General features: G+C 46.4%; 2 protein-coding genes across 3 annotated transcripts in view; one reads left to right on the forward strand and one right to left on the reverse strand.

Annotated features, from left to right (window-relative positions):
• The window catches only part of CCNB2 (cyclin B2), a 35849-nt gene extending 25899 nt beyond the window's left edge, over nucleotides 1-9950 (forward strand). Inside the window, exons 8-9 of one of the 2 annotated variants that reach the window (XM_074393843.1) lie at nucleotides 2021-2131; nucleotides 4327-9950. In XM_074393843.1, the coding sequence (XP_074249944.1) occupies nucleotides 2021-2131; nucleotides 4327-4359 (144 nt within the window). In that variant the 3' untranslated portion in view covers nucleotides 4360-9950. Of the gene's footprint in view, nucleotides 1-2020 lie in introns of both variants that reach the window. The other variant, XM_074393842.1, reaches the window with a different exon arrangement.
• Nucleotides 9938-19971, reverse strand: part of MYO1E (myosin IE) — a 237153-nt gene continuing 227119 nt past the window's right edge. Inside the window, exons 27-28 of the mRNA XM_003928985.4 lie at nucleotides 12050-12219; nucleotides 9938-11040 (exon numbers count right to left, since the gene is read on the reverse strand). Coding sequence (XP_003929034.1) covers nucleotides 10964-11040; nucleotides 12050-12219 — 247 coding nt within the window. The 3' untranslated portion in view covers nucleotides 9938-10963. The remainder of the gene's footprint in view (nucleotides 11041-12049; nucleotides 12220-19971) is intronic.

Here is a 19971-nt window from a genome sequence, read left to right on the forward strand (position 1 = left end):
GCGCCGGGATCTCCCATGCTGCGACTCACTGAGTTGGCTCAAACAGCGGCGCCGGCTCCTGGCCGATTTTTTGCCTAGGAATCTCCTGGCCTGGCTCACTATTTCAGATGAATGGGCAACTCTGCCGTCTCAGGGCTCCGATCGCCAGCTAAGAGGGCTCCCAGACCAGTGGCTTTTGTACAGAGAACCACCGCAACAGGGCGTGGTCTAAGCAGCCATGTGGACCAAATCAGCTGCACCAGCCGGAACAGCGGCGCTGGTGACCCCTCTGCCTGGGTATCTCCTGGTCTGTGGGCAATAAAAATTCGTCTGGAAATGCGGCGTTCATCACCCTCTGCACTTTCACTGGGAGCTGAAGTCCTGAGCTGTTCTTAGGCGGCCATCTTCCCAGCATTCCTTTTGTTTCTGAGACAGGGTTTCGCTCTGCTGCCCAGGCTGGGGTGCAATGGGATAAATATAGCTCACTGCATCTCAAACTTCTGGGCTCAAGCAATCCTTCCTCCTCAGCTTCTCAAGTAGCTGGGACTTAGGTGTACACTACCATGCTTGGGTAATTTTTCATTTTTCATAAAGATAGCGTCTCCCAATGTGACCCATGCTGGTCTGAAACTCTTAAGTTCGAGTGATTTTCTTGCCTTCGCCTCTGATACTGCTGGGATTATAGGCATGAGCCACTGCGTCCCGCCAATTTATATGTCTTCTTACATGAAAAGTCTTACCAAATGACAGCTGTTCTTTTGCTTGAATTTTACTGTTTAGGAGGCTAGGTCACAAGACTTGGTGTGGTGTTGTCTGAGGTCTCTCTGCTCTCTAGTGCTTAACAACACAGTACCCAACAAGAGAATCGTAGGTAGTCTTAGTTCTGGATTTGATAGACTCTTGCTTATAGCACAGTTTTTTTTGTTGTTGTTGTTTTTTTGAGATGGAGTTTCGCTCTTGTTACCCAGGCTGGAGTGCAATGGCGCGATCTCGGCTCACCGCAGCCTCCGCCTCCTGGGTTCAGGCAATTCTCCTGCCTCAGCCTCCTGAGTAGCTGGGATTACAGGCACGTGCCACCATGCCCAGCTAATTCTTTGTATTTTTGTTGTTGTTGTTGTTGTTGAGACGGTGTTTCGCTCTTGTTACCCAGGCTGGAGTGCAATGGCATGATCTCGGCTCACCGCAACCTCTGCCTCCTGGGTTCAGGCAATTCTCCTGCCTCAGCCTCTTGAGTAGCTGGGATTACAGGCACGTGCCACCATGCCCAGCTCATGTTTTGTATTTTTAGTAGAGACGGGGTTTCACCATGTTGACCAGGATGGTCTCGATCTCTTGACCTTGGGATCCACCCGCCTCGGCCTCCCAAAGTGCTGGGATTACAGGCTTGAGCCACCGCGCCTGGCCAATTTTTTGTATTTTTAATAGACATGGAGTTTCACCATGTTGACCAGGATGGTCTTCATCTCTTGACCTTGTGATCCACCCGCCTTGGCCTCCCAAAGTGCTGGGATTACAGGCTTGAGCCACCGCGCCCGGCCTGTAGCACAGTTTTATTTCTTATTTCTGAACATCTTTCTCTGACTGATAGTACGGTCGTTTGGGCTCTTGAGCTTCCAACAGATGCTACTGGGCAGGGCTTTGATGCAGGGTTGTGTGAGATGTGGCCACCACTGTAAAGGGGGCACTTTGTTTTAACTGTCTGGTTTTTCCTCCACTTTCAGTGGTGTTACTTGAAGTACTCCTACCTTTGCATTCTCTTTAAAAGATTCTATGGGATCTTTGGCACTTAATTTAGCTAATAGTTTCACAATGTCTTAATTTAGTCTGGTCTCAGGGCCAGAATCATGTAGTATTTACTGGATGCTTTCGTGTTGCTGGTACTGTGGGAGGGGTTAGAGCTTTAATTGAATTTCCATTAGGTAAGAATATTTTTACAGCTTTTACATAAGTAATGTTGTCATGTACACGATGTGGTCTAAAGAAGCAGAGGCTTTCTCTTGCCCCTCAGTCATGTGTGTCTGCTTTTTGTGTTGTGTTTCAGAACTTAAAGCAGCAGTATTACACAGGATACACAGAGAATGAAGTACTGGAAGTCATGCAGCACATGGCCAAAAATGTGGTGAAAGTGAACGAAAACCTAACCAAGTTCATCGTAAGTACTATTATTTTTTTAGCTGTGGAAAGGATTAGGTTATGGGTTTTGTGTGTATGTGGGGAATGTGTGTGTGTTCTCATGTAAATATATTAATATCATATGTGAGAGTTTTAGCACAAATCCTTTATCTTGTATATTTTTCCAGTACCGTATGGTATGGTGCATACTGATAAACCTTGAAAGCAGACTTTCTTTGAAACAGGTTGATAGGCTAGCCATGTCTAGGCCCAGTTCCCAGTCAGCCAATCAGTTACTCGGTGTATTGATTTACTCTGTGCTCATCCCAGCCTCCTAGGGAGGGCGCTTTGCAAGCAAGGGAGGGCTAGTTTGCATGTGACTGGTAAGAGAGAGGGCCCACTGAAATGGCAGTGTGGAAGTATTGAGTATTCAGGTGGTGTTACTCAGTGCCTTTGTCCAGGGTCTTTAGAGGCAGTGATACAAAAACACCTAATTAGCAAGCATGGTGAAGTGGGAAGATGCCCATTCAGGGGGCATCCTGAGGGCACGGTGTCTATCTCTGCATTGCTCACCTATGAGTAGGAGCCAGAAGAGACTTAGTGCTGTCCTGTGCTTGTGTGACACCAAACATCAGAGCTCACCACGTGTGTGGTGGCAAAAAGCAAGGCATTTGAACCTCAGAAGAGTCTCAAGTGTCCTTACAACATGATTTGCTTCATGGAAGCATAATGTGTGTTCAGTCCTCTCAGGACTGCCTGGGATTTGTTAAGCACTATTTGCCACCCTCTTTTATTGTCAGTTATTGCTGCCAGGCCTGGTGAATCTATTATGTCCTGATGGCACTTAGGTATCATAAACACAGCTCCCTGCTTCCATCCCTCTGGTAGTCTGTGAGAGGAAGCCTGCTTTGGACCTTGAAATCATTTGTTTCCCATCACTTGTGCTACTAGCTGGGTTTTCTTTTTTTTTTCTTTTTCTTTTTTCTTTTCTTTCTTTTTTTTTTTTTTTGGAGACAGAGTCTCACTCTGTGGCTCAGGCTGGAGTGCCGTGGTGTGATCTCGGCTCACTGCAATCTCTGCCTCCTGGGTTCAAGTGATTCTTCTGCCTTAGCCTCCCGATTAGCTGGGAGTATAGGCGCGTGGCACCAAGCCCAGGTAATTTTTTGTATTTTTAGTAGAGACAAGGTTTCACTGTGTTAGCCAGGATGGTCTCGATTTCTTGGCCTCGTGATCCGCTGCCTCGGCCGCCCAAAGTGCTGGGATTACAGGCATGAGCCACCAAGCCCAGCCCCAGTGGGTTTTATTCATTTATTGGGATGGAACGAAATGGTCAGGCACGTGTTATAAACCCAGAGCTTTCACTGGTTCCAACGATTGGGAATCATTGTGATGATGATTATGGCCCTGGATTTTTGATATTTGTGGATTAGATAAGGAATAAGGTGTTAGTGGGGGTTCCTTACATGTATTTAATCACAAATGACTTCTTCAGGCCATCAAGAATAAGTATGCAAGCAGCAAACTTCTGAAGATCAGCACCATCCCTCAGCTGAACTCGAAAACCATCAAAGAACTTGCCTCCCCACTCATGGGAAGGTCCTAGGCTGCGTGTCCCTTGGGGACGTGTGCCTCATTGTGCCCTGTTTCTTACTGGTTTAGAACTCTTGATTTTGTACATAGTCATCTGGTCTGTCTCATGAAACCTGAGACCAATTTTCTAAATATATACTGAAGAAAAATAAAGAGATTGGTTTTTTGTAAGGTATCCCATGTGTATTTATTTGTGTATTCTTCACTGAAGAAATCAGCGAAAGCTTGCTTTGACTAATTTCTTTTTGAGCTGTTATGAATAGCATGTAAATTAGTGCTGTTATGGCTTGGGCAAGACCTTTTACCATTTTCTCAAATGGAGAAAACTAGAACTTGGCTTCAGTGAACACTAACCTATTCCTAAGCTTCTTGAATACAAGTAAGTTTATTGTGAAAATTTTAAATGGGAGGAGTATGTTGAGGAGGAGGAGGTAGCCTAGAAGCTTCCTTTTCTAGATAAAGGGGGAAGCAATGTGGATTTTTTTAGTGTATTGTGATAGCCGTTGTCACTACACATTTCTTTGAGTCTTTACATCTCCTGCTGCATTTTAAAGCATTTTCATAGCAAGTAGTTTGACCTAATAAAATATTTTCATAGCAAAAAAAAAAAAATAATAATAATAATCATGACACTTTCTTTTCTAGAATGTAGTCAGCTGCTCTCTAATTCCTGTATAGGAACACCTGGCCCAGAGCAACCCTTATAATGGGTCCCTTTCTCAAAGGCATGGTTGAGACCAGAGACAGCCATCCCAAGGGTCACAGCTGGAGAAAATGGGCCCGTGGCATCCTGTTCAAGTTGAAGCTTGGGATGCATTTTCTGGTTGTGCAGCTTCAGGTACATTATGGGCTAAATGGCTTTGTATTTTTTTGTTTGGTTGGTTTTTGATGGTCATTGAATGTCGTTTTCTATGGTGGAGTGCGTCCTCAGCCTCCAAACACTAGCTTAAAAACAAAAACCATAAACATATGAGTCTTGTATAACTTCCCAAGATGTTAGTTAAACAAGATGTTAATTGGTGTTGTAAGAGAAGGGAGTCAGATACATTTGTGAAACACTGCAAATTTTTGGAAGATTCATAAAGGTTTTGTCGTTTGCAGTAAACTCGTTTATCTCAGTTATTTCCCCCAACCTAGAGTGTGGTAAGAGCTGCCTCTTGCTGACAGAGAACGCCAGTGTCTGCTCCTGTGATTGAGGTGTGCCTTGAGGACAGCGGCCCTGGAGGAGAAATTGGCTCCAGTTAGTGCTGGCTTTTTACTCTCTTCCTGGGCAGGCAGAACTGCCTGACTAGTGTGTCTTTAACTGTAAATTTTGGGTATCTTTGTGTGTTGGAATCCTAGTATAGTGTTTTATGAATATCCCTTGTTGGGTAGCGAAGCATGTTCCCATGGCAGCCTTAGACAACTCTCATCACAAGCGTGAATGATAACAAAGTGAGACTGTCAAAGGGAGCTTTCCTGGCTCTGACAGGCAGTTATTTCCAAGGGATGCTTGAGCTCAGCTTTTCCTCAAGAAAGACTGACTTGTAAGCATACTCCAAAGACATTTTATAGCTTCCTTATTACATATTTTACTTAGTTAAATATTAAATGTCCTGATGCAGGAAATTCTTCCAGGATGTCATTAAAAAAAGACCTTTAAGCGCCGGGCGCGGTGGCTCAAGCCTGTAATCCCAGCACTTTGGGAGGCCGAGGCGGGTGGATCACGAGGTGAAGAGATCGAGACCATCCTGGTCAACATGGTGAAACCCCGTCTCTACTAAAGGTGCAAAAAATTAGTTGGGCATGGTGGCGCGTGCCTGTAATCCCAGCTACTCCGGAGGCTGAGGCAGGAGAATTGCCTGAACCCAGGAGGCGGAGGTTGCGGTGAGCCGAGATCGCGCCATTGCACTCCAGCCTGGGTAACAAGAGCGAAACTCCATCTCAAAAAAAAAAAAAAAAAAAAAAAAAAGACCTTTAAGATACTTTCAGGTGGCACAGCAGGCACCCCAAACTAAAATGTCGTGTGTGAAATGAGTGGTGGAAGTAGAAACCGTATCATAAAGACACGGAAATTAAATTTGAAATGATGTATCCATAGTATATAAGAGCACTGACTCTCAACGTGGGTGCTTTGGATTTGATTCTAAGTAGTTGTGACCTCTATACTTTAGTTTCTGTACCTGCAAGAGCGTCTACCTCATATGGTGGTTGTGCTAAATAAAGTATGCCAAGCACTTAGTGTAGGTTCCAGTAGGAAGAAGAAGATACTTGAACACAGCCGTTATTTAAGGAGAGGTTAATGGTCTTGGAAAGAGATGGGTCCGAGAATTTGGGTATGTTAGATGGAGCTCTTGCCCATTAAAGGAGTTTACAAGTTTCCAACTGTTGAGTTCTATGCATGAGGTTTTTTGTTTGTTTGTTTTGTTTTTTAATTTTTCCTTTCTGGTGAGGATGCCAGAATCTTTAATTTTTACGTGTTGAGAGAAAGATGCTAGAGGTTGAAAGGCTGACACAGTAGACTGTCACATTCCTAAGTACTTGTTGAATTAGAGAAAATGATTAAAAGCACAAGCCTTTTGGGCATGGTGGCTCACGCTTGTAATCCCTGAATTTTGGGAGGCAGAGGCGAGAAGACTGCTTGAGCCCAGAGGTTCGAGACCAGATGGGCAACATAGGAAGACCCCATCTTTACAAAAAATAATTAGCTGAATGTGGTAGCACATGCCTGTGGTCCAGGCTACTTGGGAGGCTGAGGTGGGAGGATCGCTTGAGCCCTCGAGTTTGAGGCTGCAGTGAGCCGTGATTGTGCCACAGTGTTCTCCAGCCTGGGTGACGGAGTGAGGTGCCGTCTGAGAAAAGCACAGGCCTTGGACTCACAGTGCCAACGATGGCTCCCCAAGCAAAGAACGTGTGACTTTGGGTGAGTAGTGAACCACCCTCATCCAGTCTTCTGGTTAGAAGGGCCTCAATGGAAGGGTATGGTCCATTAGGGAAAAAAGCATCAAGTTTAGTGGGTAGGAATAAAAGCAAGGTTCTAAATCCAAAAAGAACTGCAATCAACTAGGCCTTGGGAGAAAAGCAAAACAAGGTGGAAAAGTGGGCCGAATTGTGGAATGGCTTCTTCTGGTCTTTTGGCCACAAAAGTGAGGGGTGCCAGAAACAGAGTTAAATTGCCTATCAAAGATGCACTGTGCGTGCTCTGTTCTTGATTGCCCTGGAAACCAGAATGTAGTCCTACTGCCAGTGAAATCTTAACTGGGACACAACCTATAAAAGAAACGGTGGCACCTGTAAAAGAAATGGTAGCACCTAGAGGCACAGGCAGACTAAGCATGACCACCTCCACTCAGGGAGGGTCTGGGGATGAGTTCAGGAGGGTGTCTCAAAGAGAAGGAATCCAGATTATGTAAAAGCCATGCTCTGTGGAAGCCCGTGGAGTTTGTAATTCATAGATGCACATACATATTTCCTCATTTTTGTGAACAATTCCACCTGGCAGAAGGCCACTCTCACTCTGGTGCTCTGGGTAAGCTGCTTAGACAGCTCTCTGTTCAGAGACCTCCAGGCCCCTTGAATTGAGGCCGAGATGGCAACACTGGACTCCAGCCTGGGCAACAGAGCGAGACTGTCTCAAAAAAGAAAAAGTCTATGACAACTAAGCTATTTTCATAATACCAGGATATTATTTCCTTTTCTCCTACTTTCATTCTCTCAGTAGTATATGATAGAATTTTCCAGGGGCTACATGACATGCAATGATGTTACTCTGGTAGCCAGTAGAATGTGTGTGTGTATTCTTGTGTTCTAAAAATTTCTCACTTTCAATTTATAACATGGTAAGTATTGATTGCCATAACCAGTATAAGCTGAACACTGTAGTGTCTTTAATAACATTGAAAAGTGTAAAAGGGTTCTGAAGCCAAAGAATTTGAGAACTGCTGGTCTACAACTGAAGCTTGAACACTTCTGCCCTAGGGTACATGGTCAGGCCGTCTCATTTAGTCCCTGGTTACTTAAAATCTTTGGTTGGGCCAGGCGCAGTGGCTCACGCCTGTAATCCCAACACTTTGGGAGGCCGAGGCGGGCAGATCACAAGGTTAGGAGTTTGAGATCAGCCTTACCAACATGGCAAAACCTCCATCTCTACTAAAATATACAAAAATTAGCTGGGCATCGTGGCATGCGCCTGTAATCCCAGCTACTCAGGAGGCTGAGACAGGAGAATCTTGAACTGGGGAGGCAGAGGTTGCAGTGAGCTGAGATCACGCCACTGCACTCCAGCCTGAGTGAGAGTCTGTTAAAATAAACAACAAAACTTTGGTTGAAGGGATGTCTTTTTTTTTTTTTTTTTTTTTTTTTTGAGACAGAGTCTTGCTGTGTCACCCAGGCTAGAGTGCAGTGGCATAGTCTCAGGTTACTGCAGGCTTCACCTCCCGGGTTCAAGATACTCTTCACCTCAGCCTCCTGAAGAGCTGGGATTATAGGTGCCCACCACCACACCCAGCTAATTTTGTATTTTTATAGTAGAGACAGGATTTCACCATCTTGGCCAGGCTGGTCTTGATCTCCAGACCTTATGATTCACCTGCCTCAGCCTCCCAACGTGTTGGGATTACAGGCGCGAGCCACTGTGCCCAGCCGGGATGTCACATTTTACACTGTGTTTGATACTGCTATACATGTTGCTGTGTATGCACATGAACAACCCTTATTTCAAACAGGATGGCAAGTTCTAGAAGGTGGGGGTGGCCCTTTGATCTCCTGTATGTTCTTTCCTGGCAAGTGACTCCTGAACTGGTCATATTTGCTTAACTGCACAGTGAAGAAAATGGCAGGCCAGGCTAGATCCAGCGACTAGAGGAAACCCAGGTTAGTGTCTTAAAGATCCTAAAGGGGAAAATGGCATTTTTTTCTGAAGACTTTTTAATTAGGAAAAAAAGGGAAATGTTATTTATCTCAGATTTTTCTGGTAGTCCCCATGCTGAATTTCTAAATGTATAGAATAAGGTTAAGATAAACGACTATTTCTCCAAACTTGTAATAGTGTAAGAATTTCAGCATCTCTACGCAGATTTAAGTCTCCTTACCCTGAGTCACTCACTTATGTAAGCACCATTTCTTGGGCATCTCCTTGAGCCTGGCACTGGCTGGGTACATGATGTAGGTGCGAAGGGCTTGGTCTGTGATTTCCATGGATGAAGGTGTTCGTGTTACTCCTGGGGGATTTAACTCCATCCCTGTTTTATCAGAAGGAAAAACAAAGGCTTGTCCGAGCCAGCCAGGGGCTTACAACAAGGGAAGATGGTCCTGGTGTTCCTGCCCTGTGAGAAAGCAGTTTGCGTGCTGTTGGCTGTGGGGAGCCCACCATGCTCCTTGGTGCCAGTTCTTGTGTCTTTCTCCCACTGCAGGGAGTCCAGGAAAGTGAGCGTATGTTGTAAAAATATATAGAGACCACTAGGGTCAATAGGATTACCTTCCCTCAATTCATGTCATGGCTTTACTTTCCTCTCTGGTCACAACATGGAACTGATGTTGCCTTTTAACATGATTTGTTACTGTTAAAGAATGAAGTTTGCTCCTTGATCTTGAAGTAAAACACAAGAGAACGAAATGCCATGTTTTCGTTTCTAATCTAGATCCATTTTTTTTTTCCTTGTATGTAAGCCCTGATAATTTTTTCCTATGGATTTCAAGGATCCTGAAATGACTCAAAGGTGTATGCTGCTGAAACTGTAAGTTCCCAGTAGCTTAAGAATGGCTGTGGCAACCGGAGGAGGAGAAGCAGAGAAAGGGCAGTCTCTACTTACAACCATTCCGTTTTCGCTGGCAATTACATTGTTTCCAGCTTTTCACTATTTTTTGCTAGGGCTGCCATAACAGAATACCACAAACCCAGTAGTTCAAACAGCAGAAGGCATTGCCTCACAGTTCTGGAGGCTGGAAGTCCAAAATCAAGGTGGGCAGGATTGGTTCCTGGTGAAGGTTGTGAGGAGGGAGAGTCTGTTCCAGGCCTCTCTCCTGGGCCTGTGAATGGCTGGCTGTCTTCTCCCTGCCTCTTCACATGATCTTTCCTCTGCGTGTTGGTTTCTGTGTCCGTATTTCCCCTTTTCATCAGGACACCATTATATTGGATGAAGACCCATTCTAATGACTTCATTTTCATTTTGTTTGTTCTGTAAAGACTTTTTTGGTCATTCTGAGGTACTGGTGGCTGGGACTCCAAAATCATCTTTGGAGGGGCACAATTCAACCCATAACAAATGTCATAAAGGAAGAAGGTGTTCGCTGATTCCTTTATTTATTTAGGAGGTAGGGGGAGGGATGGGAGGAAAATTCCTATAGGGAAAGAGTTGAGAAGAGTCTGCAGGGAACTGAGCTAGAAAGCAATGACACTGTTTCCGTAGTTGGAAAAGAACAGGGCACATCTGTAAGTACCTGGTGTGAGTTTTGTAAGAAAAGCTACCTTATGAATGAGTACAGTGGAATACTACTTAGTACATTCATACATGTTTCTACCATCTCAAGATTTTTATACATACAGTATATGATCTGCTTTTATAAATGTACAGCTTGAAAAAAAGATCCTTTTTGTAATAAGTACAGCATTTAAACACAAACCAACATGGGCCAGCCACATTCCAATTGAAGACCCAAACAAAGCAAAGCCGGCAGCCCAGCCCCCAGCCCCTGACCTGTGCTTGGCGGCCCTGCTGGTCCCGGCAAAGTGTAAACTAGTGCCTCTCTGTCTCCCTGGGCTCAGCAGGCCTGCTTGCCCTTGGCATGTGCACACGAAGCGCCTGCTCCCGCTGAGCCCAGTCTGCAGAGGCGGGTCCTCCCTGAGGGAAGATGGCAGAGAGGAATGTGTATGTCAGGTATGGACAAGAGAGGTGAAAGAAATGTGCTCTTCAACTAAAGGCACTTGTCAGCGGCCACCTACAGCCATTCCTTGGGCCTGGTGAGGAAGCAGGGTGCTGTTCTGACAGAAGCCTACAAGATCTCAGCAGACCTCACTTGCCGTCTCACCAGGTTTAAATACAATAAATAAATCTTAATGCATGGTGGTTTTGCCGGCCTGGGTTCCGATGAAGGGGCTACCTTTTATGATCATTTGTGGAGTGATACTCCCTGCTCCCAACCCCAGCCTTTTCAGTGTCCTCTCCTCCAGGGGAAGGTAACAGAAGAGCTCCAGGCCTTGGAGAAGCAATTGCTCACTGTGGATCGGAAGGGGAGCCCCTAAGTATCTCCTCCCCTGGTCTGTGCCTAGAGCTCCTCTGCCCCATGTGTCAGAGTCATGGGCACCTCAGATCTTGGTCACGTAGTTGTTTGGGAACAGGCCCTGCTTGCCTCGTAGTCGACCCGTCCACCAGCCTGAAGGATCTGCAGGGAGAGAGATGGTAAAAACGAAGCTGAGTAAGGCTGTTCTACCCCAGCCAAACACACTCTGCTTCCATGGGCTCAAGTGATTTGGCGCCATCCATATTGTTTTTCCCTTTGTTCTTTAAATCAAAGAGTTTGTTGTGAAATGTAAGGTATCTACCAGATTAATAAAGCACTCAGCCAAGCCCATGGACTGGTTTAATAATGGATATTCAAAGTTGTCTCTGGCCTCTACTCCATCTACTTTGATTGTGAGGAAGCCTACCAGGTCTAATAAACTGAAGGGTACAGCCTTTGTCTTGCTACTGAAGTTGGTTCAGGAGGACACATGACTAATTTCGTTTGATCAGAATAAAACTCAGGACTTTTGTCCAATGGCAAAAGTTTCAGAGATAATGCAGATTTCATATATCATTTGATATGCAGGCCTGGAATTGCAGCTGCCATTTTGCTACCATGAAGAAAAACAGCTTGAGAAGGGAGGGGATATAAAGAAGGGGGCAGAGCTGAAAGAAGCATTAAAAATAAAGCTGATGGTGCTGGGCGCAGTGGCTCAAGCCTGTAATCCCAGCACTTTGGGAGGCCGAGGCGGGTGGATCACGAGGTCGAGAGATCGAGACCATCCTGGTCAACATGGTGAAACCCCGTCTCTACTAAAAATACAAAAAAACTAGCTGGGCATGGTGGTGCGTGCCTGTAATCCCAGCTACTCAGGAGGCTGAGGCAGGAGAATTGCCTGAGCCCAGGAGGCGGAGGTTGCGGTGAGCTGAGATCGCGCCATTGCACTCCAGCCTGGGTAACAAGAGCGAAACTCCATCTCAAAAAAAAAAAAAAATAATAATAATAATAAAGCTGATGGCTTGATCAGACTGAGCCTGAAGCCTGACCTGCCTCTACAAATTTCAGTTTGAGGAGCCCATAAATTCTCTTCATTTTCATACGAGTTCTTACAGCAATGTGACTGCTTGTTTTTTGGGAGGCTGTCCCAGCCAGTCAGCCACACACTTACCTTCTTTAATAATATCAATAATGTCATTGGCATTAAAGCTGAGTTCATCTGTGTCCTGAGCGTCATAGGCATACAAAGCCTTACACTGTGGCACCTGAGGCTTGGGCTTGGGCTGGGGCTTGGGTCTGCCCCCTGCTGGGGGAGGCCGACTGGTGGTCTGTCTCCGGACCCTGTGGGGAGAGTAGAGCAGATGAGAGTGGGTCCCAAGAGGAGGCAGCAGCACTGAGGGGTGATTTGGAGCATGGTGGCTGTCACTGGCCTGTTCAAATCCAGCTCCACCCTTAGAAGACATATGGCCCAGGGTACAGTCTTTTAAACCCGAGGAATAAAAGTGACTTTCCTGACACAGTTGTTGCAACCACAAATAGTTCTTACAAACCTTTGCTGCTGCTGCTGTGTTCCCAGCGTAGAAAGAAATGTGGAAGACATATCCATATAAAAGTCTTGAAAGTATACCCATATATTTAAATCATGAACATTCAGGTATCCGTCCCTCTCCCAAGTTTGGAAATGGAACTTCTGCCAGTGCCACAGAAGTCTGTAGGCATCTCTCCTTCACTGCATTCCCCCCAGAATTACCACCTTAAGAGTCTGTATTAACGATTCTCTGGACCATCATCTCTACTCCCATTCCATCCACCCACCCACCCTCTCTCATCATTACTTCCCAGACTTCCCCCCACCCAATTACTACTCCAGAGACTTCCTTCCTGCCCCCTCCATCATTATTCCCCAGACTTCCCTCCCACCCCCTCATCATTACTCCCCAGACTTCCCTCACACCCCCTCATCATTAATCCAGAGAATTCCCTCCCACCCCCTCATTACTCCCCAGACTTCCCTCCCACCCCCACATTACTTCCCAGACTTCCCTCACCAACCCCTCATTATTAGTCCAGACTCACCCCCTTATCATTATTCCCTAGACTTCCCTCACACCCCTCATTACTCCAGACTTCCCTCCCACCCCTGCATCATTACTCCTCAGACTTCCCTCCCACCCCCGCATCATTATTCCTCAGACTTCCCTCCCATCCCCTCATCACTCCCTAGACTTCCCTCCCACCCCCTCATTATTACTCCAGAGATTTCCCTCCCACCCCCATCATTACTCCCTAGACTTCCCTCCCCCATCATTACTCCAGAGACTTCCCTCCCATCTCTTACTACTCCTGAAAGAATTCCATCCCACCTCCTCATTATTACTTGAGACTTTCCTCCCACTCCCATCATCATTACTCCACAGACTTCCCTTATGCCCCCTCCTTATTACTCCAGAGACTTCCACCCCCTGGTCATTACTCCCCAGACTTCCCTCACACCCCCTCCTTATTACTCCCCAGACTTCCCTCCCACCCCCTCATCATTACTCCAGACTTCCCTCCCATCCCCTCATTATTACTCCTCAGACTTCCACCCCCTCATCATTACTCCAGAGACTTCCCTCCCACCCCCTCATTACTCCAGACTTCCCTCCCACCCCCTCATCATTACTCCAGAGACTTCCCTCCCACCCCCTCATTATTACTCAGACTTTCATCAATCAGTATTACTCTTCAAATCTCCTTTCCATTCTTTCATTATTACGCCTCAGAGCTCCCCCTGCCCCTCCAGAAATGTTGCTGTGAATATTCTTATACAAGAGTTTATCCAAAACAGTTTCTCGGCATCTGCACTACTGATACCTGGGGCTGGATAACCCTTTATAGTGTGTGTGTATGGGGGCAGGTGAGGGAGGCTGTCCTGTGCCCTGCAGGATCCCTGGCCTCTAACTACTGGATACAAGTGACACTCCCTCTACTCCACTGTCATAATTATTAAAAATATCTCTAGTGCTCAAACCCTAATCCAGATCTTCTAGCTTTAAATGTATTATTTCTATATATTATGCTGCCTCAAGTCACTATTCATTTGTTGTTTCAAAGGCACGTAAGTTCTACTTGTTCCTGTTTGGTGAGATCTTTAAACTTATACCTAAATCAATTATTTAATAAATACGTTAATGAAAAGCATCTAGCAAAAACAAAAAGGAAAACAGAAACATGGAGAACATTTCTTTTTTTTTTCCACTTTGCTTAAGGACAAACCAAAGTAAAGGGTATGTTCATTTGCTTACGAAAGAAACTTAAGATTTCTCCCTAAAGAAGTTGGGCTGGGGCTTTTGATCCAAGATGGCAGACTAGGAACAGCTCAGGATTGCAGCTCCCAGTGAAAGCGCAGAGGGTGAGTGGATGCAGCATTTCCAAACGGATTTTTATTGCCCACAGACCAGGAGATTACCAGGCAGAGGAGCCCCACAGGTTGCCAGCGCGGCATGGCTGCTTTGGCCGGCAAGGCTGCTTTGCCAGTGCCCTGGCGCGGCGGTTCTCCATATAAAATACATTGGTCCGAGTGCCCTTTTAGCTGGCGATTGGAGCCCCAGGAAGGCAGATCACTTCATCTGATTTAAAAAGGGACTGAAATGGAGACAGGCCAGGAGATTCCCGAGCAAAAAAACTGCCACGAATCTCAGTGCCGCTGTTTCAGCTGGTGCAGTGAGTCAACACATGGGAAATCACAGAGATCCCGGGTCTTTTCAACAGGTGACTGGAACATCTGGGAGAGAGCTGACCAACTAAAAAAAAAAAAAAAAGACTCTGAGTCAGGGAGCCAGGTAATCAGGCTCAGCTGGTCCCACCCCAAAAAAAAAAAAAAAAAAAAAAAAGGCAATTGAAAACGCTCTGGGTTGAGAGTTTCACAGCAAGCACAGCTGAACCTGGGACGATCCAGCTCTGTTGGGGAGGGGCATGCGCCATTACTGAGACATTTCACCACTATGGAGGTAGTCCGCCATCACTGAGGTAGCCCACACTTGCCGAGGCGGCCCACCGTTGCCAAGGCAACCTGCCATTACAGAGAGAGTCCGTCATTACAGAGATGGGCCACCATTGCCGAGGCAGTTCTAACTACACCCATATAAACAGGACTGCAGGGAAGGTCACACGGCAGCTGGGCGGAGCCCACGGCAGCTCAGCAAAGCCTCTGCAGGCAGACAGTGACTAGGCTGCCTCCTTGCTGGGCAGGGCAGCCCTGAAAAAAAAAAAGGCAGCAGCACAATGGAAACTCATAAATAAAGCCCTAACTCCCTGGGACAGAGCACCTGGGGAAGAAAAAAAAATGAGTTGATGAGTTCTGCGGCAGCAGACCTAAACGTACCTGCCCAGCAACTCTGAACAACAGAGCTCACATTTCAGCACTTGAGCTTCTATAAAGAACAGACTGTCTCCTCAAGCAGCTCCCTGACCCCCATATATCCAAAGACTCACCTCATAAAGGAGAGAACAGACTGACATTTGGTGGGTATCCTTCTGGGACAAAGATAGCAGAAACTGGTAGCAACCCTTACTGTTCTGCAGCTGCTGCAGGTGATCCCCAGGCAAGCAAGGCCTGGAGTGGACTTCAGCAGTCCTACAGCAGAGGGGCCAGACTGTTGGAAGGAAAACTAAGAAACAGAAATAACTTCATCATCCACAAACTGGAAGGAAGTTCACTCAGAGATCCAATCTGAAAGTCAGCAACTACAAAGACAACTGGTGGATAAATCCACAAAGATGGGAAGAAACCAGCACAAAAAGGATGAAAACACCCAAAACCAGAATGCTTCTCCTCCTACAAGGGATCACAACTCCTCACCAGCAAGGGAACAAGGCTGGATTGAGAATAAGTGTGATGAAATGACAGAATCAGACTTCAGAAGGTGCGTAATAAAAAACTTCTGTGAGCTAAAAGAACATGTTCTAATCCAATGCAAAGAAACTAAGAACCTTGAAAAAAGATTTGATGAAATGCTAACAAGAATAGACAACTTAAAGAGGAATATAAATGAATTGATGGAGCTGAAAAACAACATGAGAACTTCACGAAGCATATGCAAGTTTCAACAGCTGAACTGACCAAGCAGAAGAAAGGATATCAAAGGTCGAAGATCAACTCAATGAAATAAAATGAGACAGCAAGATTAGAGAAAAAAGGGTAAAAAATAATGAACAAAGTCTCCAAGAAATATGGGACTATGTGAAAAGACCTAATCTACGTCTGATAGGTGTACCTGAATGTGATGAAGAGAATGAATCCAAGCTGGAAAATGCTCTTCAGGGTATTATCCAGGAAAACTTCCCCAACCTAGCAAGGCAGGCCAATATTCAAGTCCAGGAAATACAGAAACCATCACAAAGATATTCCTCAAGAAGAGCAACCCCAAGGCACATAATCGTCACATTCACCAGGGTTGAAATGAAAGAGAAAATGCTAAGGGCAGCCAGAGAGAAAGGTCGGGTTATCCACAAAGCAAAGACCTGGAACCAACCCAAATGCCCATCGATGATAGACTGGACAGGGAAAATGTGGCACATATACACCATAGAATATTATGCAGCCATTAAAAACGATGAGTTTTGTGTCCTTTGCAGGGACATGGATGAACCTGGAAACCATCATTCTCAGCAAACTGACACAAGAGCAGAAAATCAAACACCACATGTTGTCACTCATAGGTGGGTGTTGAACAATGAGAACACATGGACACAGGGAGGGGAGCATCACACACTGGAGTCTGTTGGGGGGAAATAGGGGAGGGACAGTGAGGGGTGGGGAGGTGGGGAGAGATAGCATGGGGAGAAATGCCAGATATAGGTGAAGGGGAGAAAGGCAGCAAAGCACACTGGCATGTGTGTACCTATGCAACAATCTTGCATGTTCTTCACATGTACCCCCAAACCTAAAATACAATTAAAAAAAAAAAAAAAAAGAAGTTGGGCTGGACCTCAACACGGTAGGACTGGCTGTTAGGTCTGGGCATATTATTCACACCCACAGGAGCAAGGAGGAAAAGGGGGGCTTTCCTGGGACCTGAGTTCTGGAAAGAACCACCACATCCAGTTTTGAGCTGCACTCTGAGGAGGCCACAGCCTGCTGGCCTTGCCCATATCCTATGATGATAGATGCTCATGGGGTGCTGATGAACAAGCTGGATCATGAAGGGGAACACTGGCTGCCAGCAGGGTAGCAGACTGTCCCCAGGAGGGGCTGGGCTCCCATAAAACTGGGCTTTTCCTCCACCCCACATGGGAGGAAGCAATCCTCAAGGCTACTCAGGCTCCACTCCTCTCACCACCCCTGCCACTTTTGTCTTAGTGTAGAGGAAAGGCATTTTGTAGGTTGTCAGTGTGACATCATTCATTTCCTACCTCATGTCTACTGGAAATCCCCATTCCCTGTTCAAGAAGTGCTTGCTTCTCTGAAAGCTGGCCAGGCAAAAAGGTTTTTAATTAAACACCCTATATACTGGGGATGTGTCAGCATTTGGTTAATAAGAGCCATTAGCCTGGATATCAGAAGTCAAGGTGACTTCTCAGCAACAAGGAATAAAAGGGGGTGGGGGCAGGCATTACTACACCCTGGGAGGGAGGAAGCCTGCAGCCTGGCAGTCCACAGAACTGGGCTGGGAGTGCACATGCAGGGACACAGAGGCACATGTGTGCACACACACACACCAGAAACCGTCGTCCCTGTGTCCCTGGGGGACTGGTGCTAGGATTGCTCACAGATACTCAGCTCCACAGACATGTCCCTCATATAAGAGGGGGTAACAATTGTATATAACCTATGTACAGCCTCTTGTATATGTTAAACCTCCTCTAGATTACTTGTAATACCTAATATAATGTAAATACTATGTAAATAGTTGTTATACTATATTGTTTAGGGAATAATGACTAAAAAAAAAAAAGGCTTTTAAAAAAATATAGGACTGGTCAAGCATGCTGGCTAACACATGTAATCCCAGCACTTTGGGAGGCCAAGGCGGGTGTATCACCTGAAGTCAGGAGTTCAAGACCATCCTGGCCAACATGGCAAAACCTGTCTCTACTAAAAATAGAGAAATTAGTTGGGCATGGTGTGATTTATCGTAATAAATTACAGATTACACCTGTAATCCCAGCTACTTGAGAGGCTAAGGCAGGAGAATCGCTTGAACTCAGGAGGCACAGGTTGCAGTGAGCAGAGATTGCGCCACTGCACTCCTGCCTGGGCCACGGAGTGCGACTTTGTCTCAAAAAAAAAAAAATTTTTTTTAAAGTCTGTACATGTTCACTACAGAGGTAACTATCCACATTTTTTCTGAATATTTTCAATCCAAGTTTAGTTGAATCCACAGATGTGGAACCCGTGGGCACAGTGGGCCAACTATATCCATAGATGGAAATCTGTCCCATCTTGTCTGGTGGGAAAACCCTACTGTCCTTAGTACAGACTGACGAGGTCTCTGGAGGCCAAGTAGTGGGGCCTAGGTGCAGGGTCCTCCTGCTGAAGGACTCCCCTTGCCAGGGTGGGGGTAAGACAAGACGGATGGCCCCTCAGAGGGAAGACCCTCCCTGCCCTGGGCATCACTCACTTGTTCTGCCCCATCTGCCTCCAGCTTTGACTAAGCCCTGTTCCTTTCCTTCATGTCCTCTTTGCCAGTTGCTTCCTTTCTAGCACACTTGGCCCTCATGCTAGCTCAGCTGTTATTAGTTCACCCCATCCCGCCTGAAAATCCATCTAACAGCTCTCTGCTCTTGGAAAAAGGACCAAAACCCTTCATGGCGCCTACAGTCTGCCAGGTGCAGCTCCTGCTCATACCCCAACCTTACTCTGCTGCAGGCCACACGGATGCCTTCCTACCCTTCTCCGTGAGCCCTGGTTAGGGACAGGACCCTTGTCCACATACTTCAAGCTTACATCCTATTTATCCAGTGAAACACACAACAATTTCCCCGTAAGATCAGGAAGAAAACAGGGATGTTAGCACTCACAACTTGTCCAATATTATCCTGGAAACTCCTGCCAGGGTAATTAGGCAAATAAAAAAGAAAAAAAAAAAAGTCATCTAGATTGTGTTAAAATAGAGACCATAAGTCTGATCGAACAAATTCTTTCTGGTGATGATACCAAATTACAAACAAGAGCTAAGGGGATGAAGGTGGACCATGCAAACAGCTGGGTGTGTGTGGCCACAGCATGGTCTCTGATCTCAAGGCATCAGAGGCTACTTCCTCCAGAGAGGTGACTACTGGCCAAAGTAAAAGCTCAGGAATCACCTGGGTTCCTGTGTAGACCCATGGCAACAGCTGGCCTAACTGTCCAGGTTGTGTACAACTGCTACTATCCCGGCAGTGTAAGCCATTTGGTCCTATATCACTAGGCTGAATGGGGTTCACAGTACTCCACAGCTGGGAGGTGGGGGAGGCCAGGGCAGCTTTGGGATGGGACATTTGCTGGGAAGCAGGGTCTGGACAGCGGGGACTGTTTGATGGCGGCAGAGAGGAGGGGGCCGGTGGGTGGGGGAGGGAGGACCTCCGTACTTTGTATTAGGAGTGGCAACACTGATGCCACCGTTGGATCTTACTTGTGACCACAAGAGGTACAACAGCTCTGCTAGGGCAGCATATTCCCAAAGCCAGCCACAGTGAGAGCCGTTCTCCCTGGCCAGCCTGCACATGTCTACACTCTGTGTGAGAGCTAGCAGACAGGGAGTCTTCTGGGAAACTCTGCCTGTAGCTGTGTGAGGTCTGGAGAGACCCCTCAAGGGGGCCAGGCCTTGTCCTAGGCATCAGGTGCTGCTTCATTTTACCCTCATGACACTCCTGTGAGATGACTGATTTAGGTTCCTGGGATTTCCTGCTGGATTAATCACTGGCCAACATAGTGGCACATGCCTAAGGCTCCTTCCTGGCCCTGCAGCCACGCCGATCTTTCTGGCTCCTTGCTCTGGCTGTGCTCCCCTGGCCTATCCCTATTCCCCGGGCAGCACGGCTAACTTCTACTCAGCCTTTGGACCTTATTTCCATTAGTGCTTCCTCATACTCTGGCAACACACCCCCCCCCCCCCCCCCCCCGCCAAA

This window comes from Saimiri boliviensis, chromosome 2 (assembly GCF_048565385.1).
Source record: "Saimiri boliviensis isolate mSaiBol1 chromosome 2, mSaiBol1.pri, whole genome shotgun sequence".
Taxonomy (NCBI): Eukaryota; Metazoa; Chordata; class Mammalia; order Primates; family Cebidae; genus Saimiri; species Saimiri boliviensis.